The sequence below is a fragment of the Notamacropus eugenii genome, chromosome 2, assembly GCF_028372415.1.
Source record: "Notamacropus eugenii isolate mMacEug1 chromosome 2, mMacEug1.pri_v2, whole genome shotgun sequence".
In the NCBI taxonomy this organism is placed as follows: domain Eukaryota; kingdom Metazoa; phylum Chordata; class Mammalia; order Diprotodontia; family Macropodidae; genus Notamacropus; species Notamacropus eugenii.
The window spans coordinates 389,902,635-389,927,463 of record NC_092873.1 but is presented as its reverse complement, the minus strand read 5'-3'; the positions used below and the strand labels follow the sequence as shown (position 1 = coordinate 389,927,463).

At 35.8% G+C, this 24,829-nt stretch overlaps 1 protein-coding gene across 7 annotated transcripts in view; it reads right to left on the bottom strand.

The window, feature by feature from the left end:
- Window positions 1–1,338: 1,338 nt before the first annotated feature.
- TSNAX (translin associated factor X) overlaps window positions 1,339–24,829 on the bottom strand; it is a 65,846-nt gene continuing 42,355 nt past the window's right edge. For all 7 annotated transcript variants that reach the window (XM_072647482.1, XM_072647481.1, XM_072647487.1 and 4 more), the window contains 2 exons: window positions 12,006–12,133; window positions 1,339–3,348 (listed from right to left, as the gene is read on the bottom strand). In XM_072647482.1, coding sequence (XP_072503583.1) covers window positions 2,971–3,348; window positions 12,006–12,133 — 506 coding nt within the window. In that variant the 3' untranslated portion in view covers window positions 1,339–2,970. The remainder of the gene's footprint in view (window positions 3,349–12,005; window positions 12,134–24,829) is intronic.

Genomic DNA, 24,829 nt, shown 5'->3' with positions numbered 1-24,829 from the left:
TCTGACTCAACTCTGACCTTTTCATCAAGAATAATGGAGGTTAATTATAATAAATGTCCATTTTTTCCCCCTGTAGGATTATACTCAGTCATGCAGGATAAGTTATTCTCAGTTGTATCTTTTGGTTTTAATACCGTATTCCAAGATCTCGTTTTTAGGTCTTGTACGATCTCAACTGTGGGCCCCAGGTGCCTAAACTCAGCTGTTTGCAGTTTTCTTTCATGGAAATGCTCTGAATTTTGTCTGAAGTGCTGCTAGGACTTGTCCATTCTTAGCTTTCTCTTAGGAGGTGATCTATTGATTATTTATATTTTCACTTTGCACCCTGCTTCTAATAGATACTGGCAATTTTCATTTATTTATTTATTTTTAAGGGTCCTTTATATTTATGGGTCCTTTTCCTTTCTTTGATCTTTTTGTGGCAAGAACATCATAGTGGTATTACTGGGTCTGTCCCTTCAAGACTCAGCTCAATCACTACATTCTAGTAGAATTCTGTCCTGATCACAACTACCAGTGCCTTCCCTTTCCAATTATTTTATATTTAACAACTTTGTATTTATCATCTTTGTATTTATTTTGTGCATACTTATATATGTTGTTGCTTTCTAGTTAGAAAGATAATGCATTTTCTAAGAAATGGCCTCATGGGTCTGTAATTGGAATTATTAAGCAGTTTATTCCAACTTTATTATGATTATTCATTTAATCAAAATGTATCTCTTTGACTTTTTCTTTTCTTATAAAAAAATATACCAGCAGTAGGGCAGTATTGGTCTACTGCAACGGCAGCAAACTCAAACAGAAGCAGGACCACTAACCCACACACAAGGATCTCTGTCGGTCATATAATGACTTAGAAAACCACATGTTAACTACTGTCTATGTTCTACTGCATCTTTATTTATTTTGTTGAATATTTCCCAATTGCATTCTAATCTGGTTCAGGCACAATGGGGTGCTGCACGCTTTACTGCTGCGGCCCATGCCATCTTATGATCTAGGAATACAAAAAAATAAATTAGGGAACAAGATGATTCAGCTTCTATTCTACCTACTAGCTGCAAGACCTTAAACAAGTCCATCATCTCTTCTTCACCTTAGATTTGTTTCCCTTATGTAAAACATGAACAGTTACACCAACCTCTTTCTCCCATCAACTCATTTGCCAAAGCAAAACATTTTTAAATGAAGACTGTAGAGAGCTTTCAGATATTTAGAATATTCCAATGAGGTAAGTGACTGTTTCCCTCAATTGCCACCTTGGTCCAGCCCCTAACATGCTTTTAGTTCTGATAAATTCTGTAGAAAGAGGTTATTTTTATGATTGAAAGATGCTTTTTTCTATATTTTAAAATGATTTTATTCAAAATATTTCATTTTAAACATTCACAAAACAATCCTTTATCAATTCAATATCTTTTACATGGAAATGATGAAAGAAAAGGGTAAACAATGTTATAAATGTAATGCAAAGTGGTTTAAGGGAAAAGAACACAACATAGTAATAGGGGAATATGTAGGCAGAGTACCTTACAGCATAGTAACAGAGATTAAATTTGAAAAAAAACAAACATACACAAAAGACCTGACATTAGGCACATAATCATATTTCCACATTCCTTTCAAAGGTTGATATAAAGAAAGCAGCCCTTAAAGTCAGGGCCAGTCTCCCCAAAATTCATTCTTTACCAAAGTTCTCAAAACAGGCTCAAATGAAAATTTCAACATCAATCGTATAATGCCTATGTCAACATCACTGGGAATTAGCTATTCTTAATTTTAGTGTGTAAATTCCAATTCTAAATAGTACTGGCATAAAAGGGACCACCATTCTAGTTCCCAGGGGATTAGTTACAGGATTTGGCTCTGTGACTAATACTATTGCTAAAAGCACTTGGAACTGCAATGTCTTATTGCTGAATTATACATGATAATTTTTCTTTGGTAATCTCCTATATTTCAATTAACATAGTTGGACAACTATGAAGTTATGGATGAATTAAATCTTTTAACCTACAACAATATTTCATTGCTATTTTTAAAACTGATTCCTAAGAGATGCCAGAACAGGCAGGCATCAAGGTAAATCAAAGCAAAATGCATGACGGTCAAAATGACAGCTTAGCTGCAATATTTAATAAATAGTATCTAACCAGCTCTCTTACTTTATCAACTGTTGACAAACATATTTCATTTCCATGTGAAAATATCCATTTCTTCCCAAACTTACAATACACATTCCCTGTAGCATCAATTCGATTTCTGCTCCTCTGTGATGAAGGGCAGTGGATAGATTTCAATTCAAAACTGGACAGCTGGCACAAGTGTGTTGTTCTGAAAGATGTGTTACTGAAACACAGGAATCCATATGGACTAATGAATCAGAACACAATGCCAATTGTCTCTGCTACCATTTCACATGAATTCAGTGAATTTTCCTTTCTATTTAACTGTTCTCTCTTTGTAGGTCACGGCTTTTCCAAGCCTTTGGTACCATGTTTAGACACCAAATCCATTCTAGTGGTTTTGATGCAATATATTTAAATAAGATGTTCAAGACAAAATGTGATGTAACACATGTAACAGAATTTTAGATGTAAGACAATCACCAAATCATTAATGACTGAACAAAATATTATACAATCCATAATTCAACAGTTAACTATAATGGGAGTGGCAGTGAGTGCTCTATGAAATAAGTACCTCACAGGGACATGTGACAGATAGTAGTTGGTCACTGGGAGGCTCAGACAGCCAAATATGACAAAAATTTTAAAACAGGAGATATATGGAGTAAATCATTTCATAAATTTTATGTACAGAGTTTAAAACAGTGCAAATAATTTTGTCAGATAAAACTGAAAATATTACTAAGTAAAAGCCACAAAAAGTAAAATGAAATACTAAATAACAGTCTTTTCAAACTGATCTCCCTTACGGAAACTGCAAGAGTTGAGTATTGCTCTTTTATGAAATACCCTCCTCACGATCAATCATTTCTGCTTTGGCTGAAAACACATCTGCTAACATGTGCTTTGGAATTTCTGAACCTCTAACTTTTAAGGCATAGCATGCATTCTCTACCTTGGCTAGGCTCTGTTTCAGTGTGTATAATTTCTTAGACACTTCATAAGGTCCTGTATTACCAATAAATGAAAAGCCATCATAAATCTGACGCAAAAATTGGCTCACTTCAAAAGGGGTGTCAATGTCCCCATTTCCCACACTGTTGATGCACATCCTCATCAATTCTCCAGTTAAATCTGCCACACCCAGAAGATAATCAACAGGTGTCACCTTCAGGCTCCAAGTGCAGAGTGGTTTATCATCTAAATCTGAGGAGATCTGATTTTTTAAAAAGTACATAGAGAAAGGAAATTGTGAAAATAGTGAAAAGTAATAAATTAATACAGCATGTATATGCTATTTCCAAACACTTTACATATGTCATCTCACTTTATCCTCATAACAACCTTGGGAGACAGGTGCTCTCCTAAGTCCCATTTTTTAGATGAAGAAAATGAGGTGAATGAATTTAAGTGGCTTCCCCAACAGCCAGTAAATGTATGAGACAGGACATGAACTTCTATCTTCCTAACTCTAAGTCTAGTGCTCTATTCTTGATGCTACTTAGGTATCTCCAAAATTGCATATATAACATGCACTAAAATACATATTGCAATACCGACGGGCAGATGGACCATGCTACTTACCCTCAAAATAATTAATCTACTTTTGACAATTTTAGATCAGAACTGTGATTTCATAGGTATTGGGAACCCCCAACAGGGAAAATCCCTCTACCAATGAATATCAGCACTTGTTCTATAATTTAAAAATCTTAAAAATAATTGCCCGAGTCACTTAGAATTTAAATGATTTGGCCACAGTTCTTGCCCAGAGAATGTCAGAAGCCCTGCTTCTAAAACTGACTCTTTATCCATTATACCACTTTCATTTTTTATGAATGATTAAACCTAATAAATTAACTAAATTTGCCACGCAAAAGAAAACAATAACAGTACTCTAAAACAATAAGACTTAATCACTTAACAAGTTCTTTCTTAGTACATTTTATATCTAGATCTGTGACCAGTGGCTTGAGTCACTGGTCCTTCCCCACTAATACTGACCACAATACCCCTCGTACACATAAACCACTTCTTATCCTGCCCAATTCTTGGTTCATGTCTATAAATCTTCATAAAGGATCTATCAACAAGCATTTATTAAATACCGACTATATGCCAGACACTGTTTCAGGCACTGAGAATTCCACTCCAACATGCCTGAGGCCTTCCTCTGACATTTTTTATATCTCAGGGGGACCAGTGTTGTATTCATATTACTCATCTGTTGACTTTCATTCTTGCTATATAATTAACCAAGCTCCTTTTCCAGGCATACATGTCCTTCTAAGAACAGGAAAGGACTTAAGCAGAAGGCCCTAAAAATGGAAAAAAAAAAAAAAAGGAGGGGAAAGAGCCAAGATAGTGGAGTAGAAAGATACACATACGCTTAGCTCTTACCCCACAGCCCATAAAATACCTGTAAAGAAGAACTCTCAACAAATTCTAGAGCAGCAGAAGCCACAGAACAACGGAGTGGAGGAGATTTCTGTTCCTGAGAGACCTGAAAAGCCTATGGGAAAGGTCTGTCACGCACTGGATGTGGAACAGAGCCCAGCCCTGCCTTGGCCATGCAGCACTGAGAGGAGCAGATTCGAGCAGGCTTCAGGGACGGAATCTCCAGCAGCAGCACAGATCCCTCAACCCACAGGCACCAAAGGTCAGTGAGAGGGTCTTTTCGGCTGGCCGAGAGGGAGGGGGTCCCCATAACTCACACCCCCTCAGGAGACAGCAGCAGAGGCAGCAGTGGACGGGGGCTCCAAAAGCAGGCAATGGCTCGCATCCATTGTTAAAGGTCTCATCATAAATCCTGAGGGAAATGAACCTGGTGTGGCAGCCCTGCCCCCTACCTGAGCAGCTGAACTTAATCTCACACTGAATAGCAGCCCCGCCCCCACTGAAAGCCCCAGAGGCTTAGGAGAAGCTCTTTTGAATCTCAACCCTTAAGTGCTGGCTTGGCAGAACTGGAGGTGAGGAGGGTGAGGAGAAGAAACTAAGAAGTCAAGTAACTGGCTGGGAAAATGCCCAAAAAAGAGAAAAAAAATAAGACCATAGAAGGTTACTTTCTTGGGGAACAGGTGTCTCCCCCTGTCCTTTCAGAGGAGGAAGAACAAGGTATACTGTCAGAGGAAGTCAAGGCCTCAGCCTCCAAAGGGAACTTAAAATGGGCTCAGGCAATAGAAGACCTTAAAAAACAAGTTAGCAGCTTACTAAAGGAGAACCAAAAAAATGCTGAGGAAAATAAGAGCTTTAAAAAGAGGCTAACTCAATTGGAAAAAGAGGTCCGAAAAGCCAACGAGGAGAAGGAGGTTTTAAAAAGCAGAATTAGCCAAAATGGAGGAGAAGGTTCAAAAGCTCACTAAACAAAATAATTCATTGAAAGACAGAATTGAGTTCAGAGAAATGAATGACTATGAGTTAAACCAAGAAGTTAGTAAACAAAACCAAAAATTTGAAAAAATAGAAGATAAGGTGAAACAACTCATTGGAAAAACAACTGACCTGGAAAACAGAACCAGGAGAAATAATTTAAAAATTACTGGACTACCTGAAAGCCATGATCAAAAAAAGAGCCTAGACATTATCTTCCATGAAATTATCAAGGAAAACTGCCCTGATGTTATAGAATCAGAGGGCAAAATGGATATTGAAAGAATTCATCGATCACCTCCTGAAAGAAACCCGAACAGAGAAACTCCTAGGAATATTGTGGCCAAATTTCAGAGTTCCCAGATCAAGAAGAAAATACTGCAAGCAGCTAGAAAGAAACAATTTGAGTACTGTGGAAATACAATCAGGATAACACAGGATCTGGCAGCTTCAACACTAAGGGATTGAAGGGCTTGGAGTGGGATATTTCAGAAGTCAAAGGAACTGGGATTGAAGCCAAGAATCACCTACCCAGCAAATCTAAATATAATACTTCAAGGGAAAAAACAGTCATTCAGTGACATAGACGACTTTCAAGACTTCATGTTGAGGAAAAGACCAGATCTATATTTAAAAATTTGACTTCCCAAGACTAGAATCAAGAGAAGCATGAAAAGGTAAACAGAAAAGAAAAATCATAAAAGACTCTAAAGCTAAACTGTTTACATTACTACATGGAAAGAAAACATTTTTAACTCTTGAATCTTTTCTCAGTATTTGGGTAATTGGAGAGATTGTACATATGCACACACACACACAGATAGAGAGTACAGGGTGTGTTATATCACAAGAGATGATATTCACACACACAAAAATAAAATAAAATATTAAGGAGTGAAGGAGGGAAATTCCAAGAAGAGAAAGGGAGTAATGGAATGGGGCAGGCTATCATAAAAGAGATAAGAAAAATCTTATTCAATGGAGGAGATAAGGGAGAAGGGGAGAGAGGGGAAAAATAAAGCTACTCTCTCCACATGTGGCTGAAGGAGGGAATAACATGCTCACTAAATTTGATATGAAAATTTATATACACCACAGGAAAGTAGGAGAGGAGGTGACAAGTGGAATGAGGGGAATGTTAGAAGGAAGGGCAAATGGGAGAAGGGAGTCACTAGAAATAAACACTTTCAAGAAGGGACAAGGTCAACTGAAGGGGAGAAAAAATAAGGGGGACAGGGTGGGTCAGAGGGCAATATAATTAGTACAACATGATTACTATGGAAGTCTTTTGCAAAACAACACATTTAGTCTGTTGAATTGCTTCCCTTCTCAGTGGGGTTGGGGGGGGAGGAGAAGTTGGAATTCAAAGTATTAGAAACGAATGTTGAGAATTTTTATTGCATATAATCGGGAAATAAGAACTACAGGGCTAGGGGTATGGAAATTTATCTTGCCCTGCAAGAAAAGAGAGAAAATGGGGACAGGAGAGGGGTGGGGTGGGATCAAGGGGAGGGTACATTGAGAGAAGGAGTAATCAGAATGCAAGGTATTAGGAAGCGGGGGGAGGGGAGTGATAGGGAGAAAAATTGGACATGTTACAAAGTGAGGTAAAAGCAATCAGTTACTGAATTAATTACTGAGAATAAATCAATGACATCTTTACTTTGGAGAAAAGAATTTCAGTCTAAATTTCCTAGAGGAAGGTAACCTTGGGTAAAATTTGGCATTGATGGAAAAGTCAAGATTTTAATGGTAAAGTTGATTTTATGATTGCCATTTAATCAGGAAGTAGAACATGTATAGAAAGACGTAAGCCACTTAAGACTTGCCTCAAAAGATGTTTCTTAGCCAAAGTGAAACCACAATCATATTTGAAACCTGGTTATTGGAACTTGCCATTTTTAGATGCTATGGGACTATTAAGTGACTGTTCTTCTGAGTCTAACTCCAAGTATGGGAAGCAAGAAAGGTGATCTGAGCCTCCAATACATGATGCCAGCAAGGTGATGAGATGCTGGTATGAACTGCATAGGTGATCTCAAGGGAAGGGTGGGAGAGCGGCTGTTTAGCATGGGCTGAGGTGGGATTTTCCTGACTCAATTTCCCCACTGACACCTGGCAGACTTTAAACCTGACTGAATGCAAGTGGATAATCCAATCCTGCCTGGAACTGACATGAAGTTGGGGAGATAATGTATCCCTGCAATGTCCTTACTACTGGTGGCAATTTCCTACAGTCAAAAGGTTTGTAAGCTTAATCCTAAATCTATTCAATTATAGATTATGGGTAGGGGAACATCCGAGGTTGTCTAAAATTAAGCTATTAGGCATAGGACTTTAAACCAACAACAAAAGTTAGGGTCCTTTAATTCTTAGTAATACTGTGGAGACAATTAAGTCAAGAACTTGAGAAGTTAGCAACACAAATATTATTTGTGTCTCATTTGGTTAATGTTTAAAAAAAAAATTCTCTTGTGGTCCATATTGTAAATGCTTTAAAAAGAAGTATCACCTGACCAAAAGTTGGAATTGCTTTATCTGTTATAAACTGTGTTGGAAGAAAAAAAAGATAAAAAAAAAGGAAAAGAAATAGAAGGCCTTAAAAAGGAGGTAACTGGTATGAGAAAGGAAGGCAAAACTGGCAAGGTGAGATTAGTGAGAGAAGGGACAGGAAATCAGTTATTTAGGAGTTGAGAGGGTAATAAAGAAAGTAAGGAGAATGACAGCTACTAAGGGAAGCCCCTGTAGGTACTCTGCCAAAGCAGTTCTCTAAGAAATCTACTACCAAAAAAGACAATAAGGACTAAGTAAGGAGAAATTTAAAATATCCTAAATTCAATGTGTGTTGCCACAGTCAAGTAACCATTATTTATACTCAAAGTGCATATTTGTCTTCTCCTTAGAAGAGAAGGTAAAAGGGGTTTGAGGAATGTTTGTCCACTTTCCAGGCTATCAGGAAGAATAAAGTATTCCTTTTTTTAATTGAGACAAGGATCCAACATAAAGAAGAAAAATGATCTGAAGAGTAAGAGAGGAATCATAATCTGTGTAAGACTAGAGCTAGAAGAATGACATAGGAGAAAAGGAAGAAGGAACACTGGAAACTTGGGAGTTAAGCAAATATAGGCTTGTTGGAAAGAGGAGGAAACTACACATAAAACCACCTAGGATTACGGATTTAGAGTTGTAATAGATTTTAGATGCTCAACTAGGCCAAACCCCTTATTTTACAGATCAAAAGACAAAATTCAAGAAAGAACTAAGTAATGAAAATCCTAGACTTCAAATGTTTATACTCAAACACATAAAATACAGATAAGAAGCAGAAAAAACAAGAGGAGACTACATTTGATCTCACAGCTATAATTAAGATTTGGGTGGATGAGACCCATGACTAGAATACAGTTCAAGAAGGATATGTCTTATTCCAAAGAAGTAGGAAAAGTAAAAAGAGAATTAAGGCAGCATGCCAAGGGGCAAGGAAGGATGTTAAGAAGATATGTTACTTGAAGATAGGAATCTAGCTGACTCAACAGGGAAATAGGAGGAGAAGAGGATAAGAGATATGGGGGGGGGAGGGGGCGAGAATGATAAAAGGGAGGGTAGATTAAGGAAGGAAATGGTCAGAAGCAAAACATGACTTTTGAGGAAGGACAGGTTAAAGAGAGAAAGAAAAATATAAAAAGATGGGATGGAGAGAAACACACAGTAATCATAATTGTGAATGTGAATGGGATGAGCTCACCCATAAAACTCAAGGAGATAGAAGAATGGACTAGAAAACCGAAAACAATATGCTATCTACAAGAGACACACTTGAAAAGAAAGAGTTAAAACAAGGGGCTGAATCTGTTTCAGCTGAAGTAAAGAAGGTTTGTTATCAGACCAAACAAAAGCAAAAATAGATATAATTAAAAGAAATAATCAAGGAAATTACATTTTGTAAAAGGTACCATGGACAATGAAGTAATATCAAAAATTTTTTACAGCAATTTTCTCTGATAAATAAATGGAACTCAAATATATATGGAACCAAATCAAATTTATAAAAATAAGAGCCATTCCCCAACTGATAGATGGTCAAAAGATATGAACAGGAAGTTTTCAAAAGAAATCTATACTTATATAAAAAATGTTCTGAATTACTATTGATTGAAGAAATGCAAATTAAAACAACTCTGTGGCACCTTACACCCAACAGAAATTACAAATGTTGGAGGGACTGAGGGAAAAAAGGTACACTAGCCACAGTTCAATTACTCTAGAGAACAACTTGCAACTATGCCCAAAAGGCTATAAAACTGTATACTCTTTGACCCAGTAGCACCACTAGTAGGGTCTATGTCCCAAAGAGATTAAAGAAAGGAAGAAGACTCATATGTATAAAAATATTTATAGTCAACTCTTTATTTTTGGTAGCAAAGAATTAGAAATTTAGAGGATATTCATCATTGGGGAATGGCTGAACAAGCTGTGGCATATGATTGCAATGGAGTACTACTGAGCTATAGAAATGGTGAAAGAGATAGTTTTTGAAAAAACATCGGAAAACCTATATGAATTGATGCAATGTGAAGTGAGATAAACCAGATCATTGTACAGAGTAATAAGTAATGTTGTAATGAAAATCAACTGAGAGACCAGACCTGGCTACTATGATAATACAATGATCCAAGACAATTCCAAAGGACTCAAGAAGGAAAAAAAACTCTGCACTTCCAGAGAGAGAACTGATGAATTCAGTGCAAACCGAAGTATAACTTTCTCACTTTGTTTTGTGTTGTTGCTTTTTTGTATGATATAGCTAAAATGGAAACGTTTTGCATTATTTCACGTGTATAATTGATATCATTTTACTTGCCTTCTCGTGTGTGTGTGTGTGTGTGTGTGTGTGTGTGTGTGTGTGTGTGTGTGTATTTGGAACTCAAAATTTAAAAAGAAAAGAATGTTAAAAATTTAAAAAAAAAATGATACTGAAAGGCAGCTGAGCAGCACAGTGTAGGGTGCTGGGCCTGCAGTCTGGAAGACCTAAATTTGAATTCAGCCTTAGATAATAATGGCTGAGTGACTATGGGCAAGTCATTTAACCTGTTTTCCTCAGTTTGCTTAACTGTAAAATGGGGATAATTACAGCACCTTCTTCCCAAGATTTTGTGAGTATCTAATGAGATAACAGTTGTAAAGCATTTAATACAGTGTCTGGCACACAGTAGGTACAATATATAGGCTTCTATTGCTATTATTATAATAATGATAAATACAAAGACCAGAGGTGGGAAGCATAGTGGAGAGCATTTGAGTACAGATTACAGAAGACAGAAACAAAATCATTAAGTGAAGTATACTTATACTATACTTATAGTATAAGCATATACTTCACTTATACTATAAGGGAGGAAAAGAAATGAATTCAGGAAACATCATAACCCTGCATAACATAATAGGGATAGGAAATTTCAATTATCTGGATACTTGCTGGAGATTTCACCAAGGAAAAAATTTTTCTCCATTAACCCAGGATATTCTCATTTCAAATTGAGGAATCGTATGATTATTGCTTGTGACTAAATTCAATAATACTGTGATATAACTAGGGATATAAACAGTCTCTGCCCTGAAAGAGCTTACATTCTGCTGTGGGAGACAACAAGTGTACTTAACAAACAAGTTTAAACAGACTCCACTTGCTCTGCTTCGTTCCATCAGTCAGGCCACTTTAGATAATGAGGCCAAAAATAACTGCAAAGCATCAGCAAAATCGAATGAATGCCTTCATATCGTGGACTTGACTTAATCATTTCTTTTTTAACAATCTCCTATACAGAATTAAAAAATTTTGCAAAAAGAAAGAACAGCTAGAAATTGAGTTCTATCAGTTATAGCAAAACCAACCATAGTCTGTCTTCTTAACAGTAAAAATTTCTAACTGATTACCCTGAGTGGATATTACTTTTCTTTCTTTTCTCGTTGTTCACTAATTTTCCATTTCATATGATACTATGGAAAAATCCCTGAATTTTATCATTAAGTGTTCTTTGTAGGAACCGAACAAGTATTCCTAGACAGCTCTAATTATAATAAAGTTTTCCTTTTTCTAAGCCTACTTTACCTTTAGTCAGCAGGTAATATTTTTCCATATGCCCCACAGTCATCATTTTTTCCACAAATTCTATACATCAATCCTACCTCCAGTACATGCTAACTATATAACTAGAGGAGTTACTGTGCCTCTCTCTGAGCCGTTTTTCTTAATCTATAAAACAGAAATAACAATTCTTGCAGTAGCTCACAGGGTTATGATGATTCATATGAGATACTGCAGGAAAAGTACTTTGAAAACTGTAAAATACTACATAGAGGTCCGTAATTATTACCATTACAGATAAACAACAATGGATCCTAATTAAATCCTCTGACTCCACAAATCTTATTTTTTTTTGCAATAAATACCATAATCAAGAAAGGTAAACAAAATAGCATAAGTTAAAAGAAAAAAAATCTTACAGCATTATTTTCTTCTCTAGTGTCCTCTGATATAAATACCAATTGTTTGTTGATCTCATCCACACTGATTAGTGAACGTGTTTTAATGAAGTGTTGAAAAGACACAGCTTCCACATATTCTTGAAGCCCTGAAAAGATAGCAATGAAAATAAATAAATGAAACAATTGTCCTAAAAAAGATTTAGACTGACAATGATCTAAAGGAAAAAACTCTAACATTAGCAAAAGACAGTCTAATCAAGAGCTACTATTGAAATGTATCTTTTTTCTTTCTACTCTAGTAAAGGATTGTTCTTGAAAACCCCACTAGATTCACAGAAATATCCACTGGAGAAACCCATGAGGAAAAGTTGATTCATAAAATTGCAAAGATGCAGTAATTTCACAATGCAAAGGAACCATTCTTTTTAAAAGTTTTTATTCCACCCATTTAAAGCATGTTGATTGATAAGTCATTGAAGAGAATTCTAATGTAGTCAAAACATAATTTAGGATTTTCTTAAAATTTACTGGGAAAAGAATAATCAAATAATGCATATGAAGACATAATCAAATCTCATTCATATATGTATAACATATATATGTGTGTATGTATGTTATACATACACACATATATATATATTCTCAAAATCCCATGAACAAAATCAAACTTGCAAAACAAATTATCTATTTCACAATAATTCCTTTTTACAGTATCAGTTGCTACTATAAGTTACAATGGTAGTAATTGAGTTTCTTAAATCAGTAATAGTAAATATTAACAACTACTGTAATTTGAGAGGAAAGAATAAAATGAAATAAAATTATATTTGGGAAAAAACATCCAAATTCACCAAAATCATTCAAATGTGTATATATGTATACTAAAGTACGAAGACTTTTACAAAAACTCTTACAATCATAAATTTTCACAATTTTGAGTTTGAATTATATTAGAATTTCCATCATATATTCCTTTTATTTTAGAATTATTAGCTTGTCTCATGACATGAACCATCATAGTGTCAGATTATAAAAATGTCTCAACCTTTTTCTGGGACATCATTATAAAACTAGAAAGAAAACAAAAGAATCTTTTTTTAGGTAAGTATCTAGCTAGTTACCTAGAATTATTAGCATCCATGTTGATTTTCTAAAACACTTTTTATGACCAAATTCTATTTCTCATTAGGTGTCCCTAAAGAGCAACACTGGAAGCAGCAGCGTTAGAGAAGTTGGCAGCTTATGTAAATGTAAATTTACAAACATTATGCAAGAATCAGGGTACAAAAAAAATGGATGATGTAGTTGTGATACTGACAAGAAGATACTTATCAAGACTAAAATACCGATTCATTCTGATCTGTAAATGACAATAATAGATAATGGAAGAATGACAGAACTGGACATTTTGTTCAGTAAACTACAGTGACCTATTGAGAACCAAAACATTTGCAAGATAATTTGCTGACAAAATATATTAAGATCATTCTATATTTAGACATGAAAAATATATGAATTTCCTCATATCTATAAATAGATCTAGATTCAGTCATGGCATTATAAAAGTAAAAGCTTATGTTATATGCTTCTCATAGTCTCTAATCTCCCATATGATGGTAACTCAATTAGTGAACAATGCTCCAAAGAAATTTCCTTCAGACATTGCATTAAGAGAGGAAGAAATTATGTGGTGGGCAAATGGATATTCTAGAAATGGATTCACTCTGTATTATGGCATAAAGATAAATACTGATCTTCAAGTCTTCAAGTCTTGGTTTGAATCCTAGCTCAGAGTGAACTTGAGCAAATGAAAACCACATTAACACCTTGGAGTCTGTTTCCTTCTCTATAAAATGGGGATGATTTTTTTTTTTTGTATTAACGACTTTCTAGTGTTCCTAAAAGGGTCAAATGAGAATGCACACGTAAAAGCAATTTACAAAATTCTAAAGCACTACATATCTAAGGTGAGTGGCATACCCCTATAATCCCTTCTACTGGGAAGGCTAGGTCTGGTAGGTTGTTTGAACTCAGGAGTTCTGAGCTGCAGTACATTAGAAAGGACTAAAGTCCACATTAAGTCTGGCACCTACACAATGAGCCCCTGGGATCAGAGAGCCACCAGGCTGCCCTAGAAGGGAGGACCTTCACAGGTCAGAAACAAAGTAGGCCAAAACTCCTGTGACAATAGTGACAGAGTTGGGTATGCTGGGGAAGCCCAGGCTTCCCTGATGAAGACTGTCTCATTTTTGTATCTGTATTCTCAGCACTGAGGACAGTGCCTGGCACAGAGAAGCAGTAGTAAATGTTTTTCATTCATTCGTTCAATTTTTTCCTTAATAAAAGTTTCAGTGACAATTTATTAGCCTTTTCTATGAGAAATGAGAAACCATATAGCAAGAATAAACTTCTTGTACTATTTTATCCTTCATTCCCAAGGTTTCTTCTACTTTCCCCTTCTTGGCCACAGTTTCTCTTTCTTTACTTCATTTATCATATTTTTTCCTTGGAATTGCTATTTTCCATTGCTGGTGGTTCTTTCTCATCTTCCTTGCCCTGTTTTAACTTTCTCTTTTAATAGTCATTCCTCTTCTGCACAGCAGTACAGAATAATACTAATAGGAAAATGCTTAGAATGATGTTGCAAAACAGCAAGCTATTTAATAATCTCAACCTACATGATATCTTCTCATTTAAGTCATCTGTTTTAAACAATTAAGCCCAGAGGATATGTGATGTCACTGCATAGGAAGCTCCCAATGAGGAAAAGAAACTCCCTCCTATCAATAGAGATCTTCAACTAGTCTTCAACTTATAATTAAGATAGTTGACCTAGGGCATGGGTTGGCAGTAATGTGTCAAGATCTTGAATCCAGGTCATCCTGACTCAAAGGCCAGTTCTTCAGTCACTATACCTCTACTACCTTCTCAAGCAGTAAAAGCCTAAAAGTAAAAGCCTAAAATTTAAGCAAATATAATTGGAATAAAGTCTTATGGTTATTTGACCTATGAAACAATTCTATTTTCTTTAGACATAAAAATGACACTAAGTAAATTAAAACTTTCAACATGTATCTTCTCTAAATTAAGCATTATTGGCATATATCATTATTTTCCCCAGGAGAACTAAGCCTACGTTCTCCCTCCTAACTCTTTTATAAACATAAAGTCAGGTCCAGCAACTGACCATTTGGCCTAGTTTTGTTAGTTTTTATTTTTTTGAATCACCATTTTGTTTCTGGTTCAGAGTAATCTTTTACAATATAGAGAGTTCAAGGACAGCATGTGACTGAAAACCCTAAAAAGCATGTTCAGTCACATGCAGGTAAAAGGATGTTTAAACAAGTTATATTACAACTTGATGAAAAGGACATCCGTTATTTTCAATGAATAATTCCCAAGGTGAAAAGTTCCAATCTACTGCCATATTCCATCAAACAATACTTTTCCCCTTCTGCTTTTACTTTGGATTTAATCCAAATAGGATTATTTACAGAATAAGCTGCCAGTAAGAGAGCAGTTTATAGGCAATTTATGTAATTTGTTGTTTTCCCTTTCTCCTATATGTATGAGTGTACAGGAAGAATCAATTAAGTTTTTCTCATTTTTTTCCTTATTTTTCTTTATGGAACTTGGGTACTTTAACTACAGACTAAGGCTAGCAAAGATCATGATGTAAAATGAATTGCTAATAGTTTTAAATTAGTAATAAATCAGGACTAAAATATAAAAATCTTAGCTCTCTAAATTTCTATCCTTTCCACATTTTAGTATTTTTATTTCTGCTTTTGTCTACTTAAATATCTCAACTATGTTGCTGTCTCTCCTATATTACTCAAATATTAAAACAAAATAACTATGAACCAAATGACCTGCTAGAATGTAAATGAGTGAGATTTTACCTAATCTTTGTATTCATAAGCTTTTATTTTTCAATCTTCTGCATGTAATGTTAACCCTATCCAGATCCCACTGACATCTCCCTTTTACCCCAGTCTTCCTCTTCTGGTGTCCACACCCACTACTACTCCCCATTATCACTACTGAAGGAAAGAACCTGAAGCAACTATTCTAATCTAACACCAGGGGTGGGAGCCTGCATTGTAGCCCTATAAGTCCTCAAGTGTGGTCCTTTGACTGAATCCAAACTTAGGTAAAAAAGTCAAAGGGCTGCACGTGAGGACCTAGAAGGCCACAGATGGCCTTGAAGCCACAGATTCCCCATCACTGAGTCTTAGACGCACTCCCTACTTTCCAAGAGTCATGAATCTATTCCCTCCAAATTGCTAGTTTCAAGGCAAACATAATAGCTCTCATTGCTTCAGTGAAGAGGAACATACTAACTATAGTCTTCCCAGTAAGATGGCAGATAACCAGGTCTTGGGCATTACCATCTGCCCTACAGCTGAACACTCATATGTGTATTGTCTCCTCCAATTAGAATGTGAGCCTTCTGAAGAGCTGAGACTATATCTCACTTTTCTCTTTGTATTTCTTAGCACATGGTATTTAATAAGAGCTTTTCCCATCATTCATTCATATAGCACTAATTCACATTTTGTCAGTCTGAGCGAGACTGGACTGACATTTTTCCTTTGTAGTAGTGAGAAGGGTTTCCTTAGGCAAAGGATGGTATACAAAAGATTTCCTCATAAATTAAGGTCATTAAAACCCTGTTTCACTTGATCTAGACCTGTGATTTCATAAGTGTAAGTAAATAAATGCTACAAATTACAATATCCCATATAAAAGCAGGCTCTTATAGAATCAAAAGACTGTTATTGTAAATATTTGAAAATAATTTAACTGGAGCTTTACAAAAAGCAGATTATGATTCAGACTATTCACTAAACAAAATGATACACTCTGCAATTAGAAGTATAGTATAATAGTTCTACTTTTCACATATATCTTTCTATACTTTAAAATATGCTTTATTGAGGTCTTTTTGTTATGACATAAGAGGCGTCATGGCATAATCAATGGAGAGAGAATCAGCAAAGGCTGAGTTTAGCCAGCCTCTGACACCTCCAGGGATTGCTTTACCTCACTTCTCTATCCAAATAAGCTTAGAGGTTGCAAAGAAGGTGTCAACTTCCAAAAGTAGAAGTTTTCTTATCTGGAAGTTTGCTATACCAATAAAAACACAGGTCCAGTCCCTAACTCCTTTTCCTATTTCTTTTTACTTCATAATCATTTCTGGAAAAAAAGAATTTCTCCCTCAAGTAAGTGAATACCTTCTTGTAAATATTTTTTTAAGAAAGAAAAATAGTTTTCAAATGAAGAAATCCAAGCTATCTATAGGCATATGAAGAAGTGCTCTAAGAGACTTTTAACTAGAAAAATGCAAATTAAAACAATTCTGAGGTACCACCTCACACCTACCAGATTGGCTAATGTGACAAAAAGGAAAAATTATAAATGTTGGAGAGAATGTGAGAAAACTGGGACACTAATGAATTGTTAGGAGAGTTGTGAACTGACCCGACCATTCTGAAGAGTAATGTGGAACTATGCCCAAAGTACAATCAAAATGTGCACACCCTTTGACCCAGCAATATGACTACTAGATCTGTAGCCCAAAGAGGTATCAAAAAGGTAAAAGGATCTACCTACATTTGCAAAGATATTTATAGTAGCCCTTTTTGTGGTGGCAAAATATTGGAAATTGAGGGGATACCCATCAATTTGGGGAAGACTGAACAGGCTGTGGTATATGAATGTGATGGAATGTGATGGAATACTATTGCACAATAAAAAATGATAAACAGGCAAATTTCAGAAAAACCTGGAAAGACTTATAAGAACAGATGCAAAGTGAAATGAGCAGAACCAGGAAAACATCATCCATCCAGAATCAGCAACTAGGAATGACTTAGGTCTTCTCATCAACAAACATAATGACCCAAGACAAGTATAAAATTCTCATGAAGGAAAATGTATCTATATCCAGATGAAGAACTAATGGACTCTGAATGCAGATTGAAGCATACTTTTTTCACTTACTTTATTCTTTCTCGTGGTTTTTTTCCTTCTGATTTGTTTCTTCTTTCACAACTGTAACTAACGTGGACATATGTTTTACATGATAGCACATGTATAACCCACATCAAACTGCCCACTATTTTAGGAAGAGAAGGGAGGGAAGGAGAAAAGTTTGGAACTCAAAATCTTGTAAAAATGAGTGCCAAAAATTGTCTTGACATGTAACAGGGAAAAAAAGTAAAATATATTAAAAAATAAAATAAAATGCTAAACAATGTCCCAAATTTAAAAAAAAAGCAATTAAGCAAAAATATCCACTCTAGTGATTATTTCTGAAAACGTATACAACGATCTGCCCTAGTAGACTCCCACCTCTCTGACATTAATACAGGGTATGTTTCCTTCCCATACTTTTAAAATTAATACTGTCTAATACCAAATACTAAAATTAAAACCCAGCCACATAAGTCAGCACACACCCATATTCTGGAGCCTAAAAGAGATGGGGAGAAAGCCAAAACAAATTTAACAAGCTCTATTTCTTCTTTATGTGAACTTTTTATCAGATTTCTATAGAAATTTATGGGCAAATTTTGATTTTACTGGCAAAAAAGTAGACACTTCTGTTTTCGTGGCCTACTAACACAACAAATTACATGAAAAGCTAGGAATAAAGAAATCAGCTCAAGAACAACTTTTGTCAGATCATGTTTGCATTACAACTAATAATAATGTTTATTAGTGATCAGTCTCCAAAGTGCCAAGTCATTCTAAACACAACTGAAATCTTCTAGTAGTTGGAAAGGAATCAGACACATCTACCTCACTATCTGCAAGCAGGCAACTTACATTCCATTAAACTAAAGGTGGGGGCAGTGAGGTGGCTCAAGAGATAGAGCACTGGGTTTGCAATCAAAAAGACCCATCTTCAAGATTTCAAATCTAGCCTCAGATACTCAGTAATCACTTAACCTGATTTGCCTCAGCTTCCTCATCTGTAAAAAAATGAGCCAGAAAAGGAAATGGCAAACCACTCCAGTATCTTTGCCAAGAAAACCCCAAACAAGGTAACAAAGAGTCAGACATGACAGGAAAAGACTGAAGAACAAAATAAAACAAAGGGAAGCAACAACCACTAAAAACAGGCATGGCTTCACAAGGATAGATTGTATTAGACTAACCTCATTTCCATTTTTGACTGAGTAGATAAATTGGTAGATTAAGGAAATTCTGTAGACATGCAACATACCTAGAACTGAGCAAAGCATCTGACAAAATGTCTTTCACATAATCCTTCTGGAAAAGATGAAGAGATATGGGCTAGATGCAATTAGGTGCATTTGGAATAAGATTAATGACCTGAACTAATCATTAAGGTGCCAATCACAGCACAGAGGCAGGTATCTAAGTACAATGACTCAGGAAACTTTAACAGTAAATTTGATGAGATCTGCTTTTCAAATTTAAAGGTTAAAAACAAAATTGAGTAGTTTACTAGCATGTCAGATGACAAGGAATTCAAAAAACTGATAGGTTAAAATGATTAAACTGCATCTAGTAAGATGAAATTTAAGTAAGATTAAGTGTTAATTCAATAATGGTTTAAAAAAAAGTAAACTTTTCATATGTAAGATGAGGGAGTCAGAACTAGACAGTTATGGTGAAAATAAGCACAGGGGTCTCTATAGATTATAAACTCTATTAATCAACAGCGTGATTAAAAAACCTAACAAAGTTTATAGTCCTACTGTGTTCCATCTTGGCCTTAACACAACTATTAAGGATAAAACATTGCCTTCTGAAACAACACAGTATTTTTGGATAGTTCTAATTGTTATGAAGTATTTCCTTATAAGGAGCGTAAAGCTCCCATTTCACAACTTTAACACAGGGAGTCCCTGGGAGCCAAGCAAAACAATTCAAATCCCTCTTCTACATCACAATCCTTCAAATTCTTAAAGGCAACTATCTTACCTCCCTAAGTTCTTTCAGAAACTGCATATTCAAATTAATTCAACAAACATACATATTAAGTACCTGTGTTCTTTGTGCTAGGCAAAAAAGTGAGAGTATCCATCCTTGAAAGGCTTACATTCTACTGGGGAATACAACATGAAAATGGATAAATAAATAAAAGATAATCTGAAGAAGGGAAAAACTAAAATCTAAAGTTTTTACAAACTAAAAACTACAAGTATTAAGAGATGCTTCATGGAAGAAATGGCTGATCCTTATTAAAGGGGTACATTGTTAACATAGAAGATGGTCTGTAAAAAGACACACTATGTGAGATAAAGTTCCAAGAACCAACAACAGCAAATATGCCATTTGATTAGAATGCAGGTTGAGTAAGACTGCAAAGGTGGACTGGACCCAGATCATGAAGGGCTTTAAATACCAAGGTGAGTAGCTTTTGTCTTTTCTACTAGACACAGTAAAAGCAGCCACTGAAGATTCTTGAGCAGTGGAGTGACATGGTTCTAAGTGTGCTTTAGGAAGATTATTATGGCAGCTGTATGGAAAATAAATAGGATGTTGTTTCTACTCAATTCTATCATCCTGTATTTCTCCTCCTTCATAGCTAAATTTCTTAATGAAACAGTCTATGACCAATGCTTCCACTTTTTCTCTTCTTAACCTCATATAATCCTAACTTCATCATTCCACCAAAAGTGCTACCTGCAAAGTTACCAATAAAACCTTGAGTGCCAAATCCAGCGGCCTTCTCTCAATCTTGATGTCCCCATGGTGTTAAAGGTAGGAGAGAGGTCAGTCACTAAACATTTATTAAGCACCTAATATGTGCTCAGCAATGTGCTAAACTCTGGGGATATGAAGCAAAAAAAATAGTCTTTGCTTTCAAGGAACTCAGTCTAATGGAGGAGATAACATACAAATAAATAAATGTACAAAAAAGCTACATACAGGATAAACAGGACATAAACAACAGAGGGAAGGCATTACAATTAGAAGGGATAAGGAAAAGCTTCCTGTAAAAAGTGGGATTTTAGCAGGGACTAGCTGGAAGCTATATATATAGCTATAACTATAAGGGAAGCTAGAAGATGAAGAGTGAAAAGTACTAGGATGGGAGACACAGTGAATTATAAGAATCAGGAGATGGAGTTTCTTGATCAAGGAACAGCATGGAGGTCAGTATCACTGAATTGAAAGAGTGAGGTGTATGAAGACTAGAAAGGTAGGAGGTTAGGTTATGAAGGGCTTTGAATGCCAAACAGAGGACTTTATACTTGATCCCTGAGGAAAGAGAAGGCCACTGGAGTTGACTGAGTAGGGAGGTAACATGATAAGACCTGCACTTTAGGAACATCAATTTCATAGCTGAGTGGAGGATAAATTAGAATAGGAAAGAGACTTGTGGGAATTCCTTGCAGGGAGACCAAACAGCCAGCTACTGCAATAGTCCTGGCATAGGTGATAAGGACCTGCACCAAGATGATGGCAGTGTCAGAGGAGAAAAGAAGGTATGAGTGGTGTTAATAAGGTAAAATCAACAGGTATGTCCAGAAGACTGGATGTGGGAGCTGAGAAAGTGAGAAATTGAGGATGACACCTAGGTTTTGAGTCTGGTGACAAAGAACAGTGATACCCTTGACAATAATAGGGAAGTTAGGAAGAGGGGAAAATTTGGGGAAAAAGAGAGTAAGTTCAGTTTGGGACATGTTAAGTTTAAAATAACTATAAGACATCCAGTTCAAAATTTGTAAAAGTTAACTTGGAGATTCTAGACTAAGTCAGGAAAAAGGCTAGGGCTGAATAAGCATATCTGAGAGTCATCAGTACAGAGATGACAACTTAATCTGTAAGAGCTGATGAGATCACAAAGTGAAATAGTATAAAGAGAGAAGAGTGCCTAGAACAGAACCCTGTGGGATTTCTACAGTTAGTGTGTGTTACTACAAGAAGGGAACCCATAGAGACAAGTATCATTAAAAGCAAAAAAAGAAGCTAGTATCAAGGAGTAGAAGGTGATTTATAGTGTCAAAGGTCAAAGGCTTGAGAAGGAATGAAAAGGTCTGGAAGAGCCATTGTGTTGAATTAGTTAATTAGAATGGGAAAGGACCATCTTAAAGCAGTGAGGGCCCAATTGAGAGCCCTTTTCTTCTTGACATTCTCTTCTCTAAAGATTGTTGTAACACTGCTCTGTCCTGATCCTATCTGACTGCTCCTTAGTTGACTTTCCTGGATATTGCCTCAGATCATACCCACTAACCGAACTGAAAAGCTATGTCCAGGGTTCTCTTGTCTTCCCTCTCTGAACTTTCTCATTCATCTCATCAGCTCTCAAGGGTTCAATTATCATCTCTATGGAGCTGATTCTTAGATCTATTTATCCAGTCCTAACATCTATCATATAGTCTATATCTCCCACCTGACATCTTAAAGTGGACATATCAAATTCAGTAAAGCCAAAACAGAACTTATTTATCTTTTCCCCCAAGCCCTTTTCTCTTCCAAACATCCCTATTAGTTTTGCCCTAGGGCATCAATATTCTCCTGGTCACAACCTCAATTTCATCCTCAACTCCTCACTCACACTGACTCCACAGATCCAATCTGTTGCCAAGTCTTATCATTTCTATCTTCACAAAATCTTTTGGATTTTATGCCCCCTTCTCTCTACTCACAGTTTTCACTCTGCTCACTCAGAGCAGCCTTACACCTGGATTACTGTTATCTCCTTCTAGTTGGTTTCCCTAACCTACATCTCTTCACACTCCAATCCATCCTCCATGCAACTGACACAGAGGAAGTTCACTTTGCCTTTCTTAGTATCCCCACCACTTAAGAGTTCTTGGCATATAATAAGACCTTAATAAATACTGACTGACTTGCTAAGTGCAATAGTCTAAGTGAGAGGTGAAGTAGGATGGTAGCCAAATGAGTATGAATAGAAAGAATGATTTTCAGGATAAGTTATCAATAAGACTTGGCAATGACGGAGGTGAGAGAGAGGATAGAATCAAAGATGTCAAAGTTGTGAATTGGGGCAAGTGGAAGAAGAGTGATACTTTCAAGAGAAAAAATTTTGAAGGAATTGGTTGGAGGGAAAGATAATGAGTTGTTTTAGACCTGTTTAGATTAGCTAATAGGCAGTTGTTAACATCTGACAAACTCAGAAGAGATTAGGGCTAGATATATAGATGTGGAAGTATAGATTGAACCCTGTAATATGTGTGTGTATGTATGTGTATACACACATACATATATGCACATATATGTGTATAGGGGTGTGTGTGTGTGTTGGTGACAAAATTTTCACCAATATCCTGACTGGAGAGTCTTTATCAGGGGTGGGGATTTGTTTTGTTAAGTTAAGATTCAGTCAAAGGGCTGCACTTGAGGACCCAGAGGGCCACATGTGGCCTCAAGGTCACAGGTTTCCCATCCCTGGACTTTCTATTCTACTGCCAGGAGACTATTTGCTTCTCTTTCTGACCCTTTTATACTTACTCTAATGCCTTTTATCATGCTTCACCCACCTGAAGTACTTTAATCCTTTTCCTTTTGAATAAGGTATAACCTTGCAGAGCCATACTCTTGTTATGGACACCATCCCACCAAGTCACATTGAAAAGTATAAGGTCAAATTAACATCCCAATCAATCAATATGTATTTATTTAGGGACTACTATGTGCTAGGTACTCCCTGCATTAGAATTACTAGTTCATCATATTTATTATCTAAACTTTGTACATATAACTCTAAAGCCATTGGTTTTATAGTTGGCTCTTGGATTTTGACTTCGGAGAATATGTGAGTGCTTCTACTATTTTTCTTAGAATGACATTGCTATTCACTGTATTAACTTCCATAACAGAAATAAGTAGTTTTCTTCTTTCTCCTCATTTTCTCTTATGTACTCTTCCTGTGCTTTTTTTACATAGAAAGATAAAAACTAAAAGATAACAGTTAAATGGACCTGAAAGTATTTGACTGACTAGCTCCAAAGAGTGTTGGTTAATGGACTGAAGATCAACATTAAAGAACCAGGTCCAACACTGACTAATCTTGTAACTGTAGAGACCATACTGGTATTACCTATTCCATAGAACTGTTGTGAAAAAAACAAAGTACTATATAATCATAAGGTATATTAATGATTTCAACTTGAAGGGAGATCTCTCATGGAGAGTGCTAAGGGTCTTTGTCCTTGGCTGTTTTCTGTATTAGGCCTTTACTAATATGCTTAATCTTCAGATTCTTCTTTGTATACTTATGAAACTATAAGTTGTATGACTTATTTTACTGTTAACAGTAATTTTATTCCTCTTTTTTGTTTTATTAGTATTTCTGAGCAGTGCCCATTTCCTGAAATTGGAGCATGTTTTCTTTTAATAAAAATATGTAAAGGGGGATGTGGATGTGACCTTCAGGATAAGTAAACTACTCTATTAAAGAATGCAATTATATAGAAGTTAAGAATACCATAAAAATGTTTTTGTCCTCAAGCTCATTAAATGCATTACAATGCTTTAAAATGTCTAGAAGTATTAAATTTCTTCGAGGTACAAAGAGTAGCACATGGTCCCCCTGGCCCTCAAAGCCTTCACAGAAGCAATTGTGCTACAACTTCTAGTGTTATATCTCCTCTTATCCCCATGATTAACCTTCTCAGTCACACAATAGTAAGAACTTTCACCTTACTTAGAACTTGAGCTTGAATTTATGGGCTGAAACATCTGACTGCTGATTACATAACAACTTTTGCTATGATTATTATTGTATACCTTAAAAGTACTACACAAATGTGGACTATTATCATTATGAAGACGGAAAAGAAAATACATTTTTCTCTTCCTGAGGTGGGTAGATGTTAGGAGAGTCCTAAGAC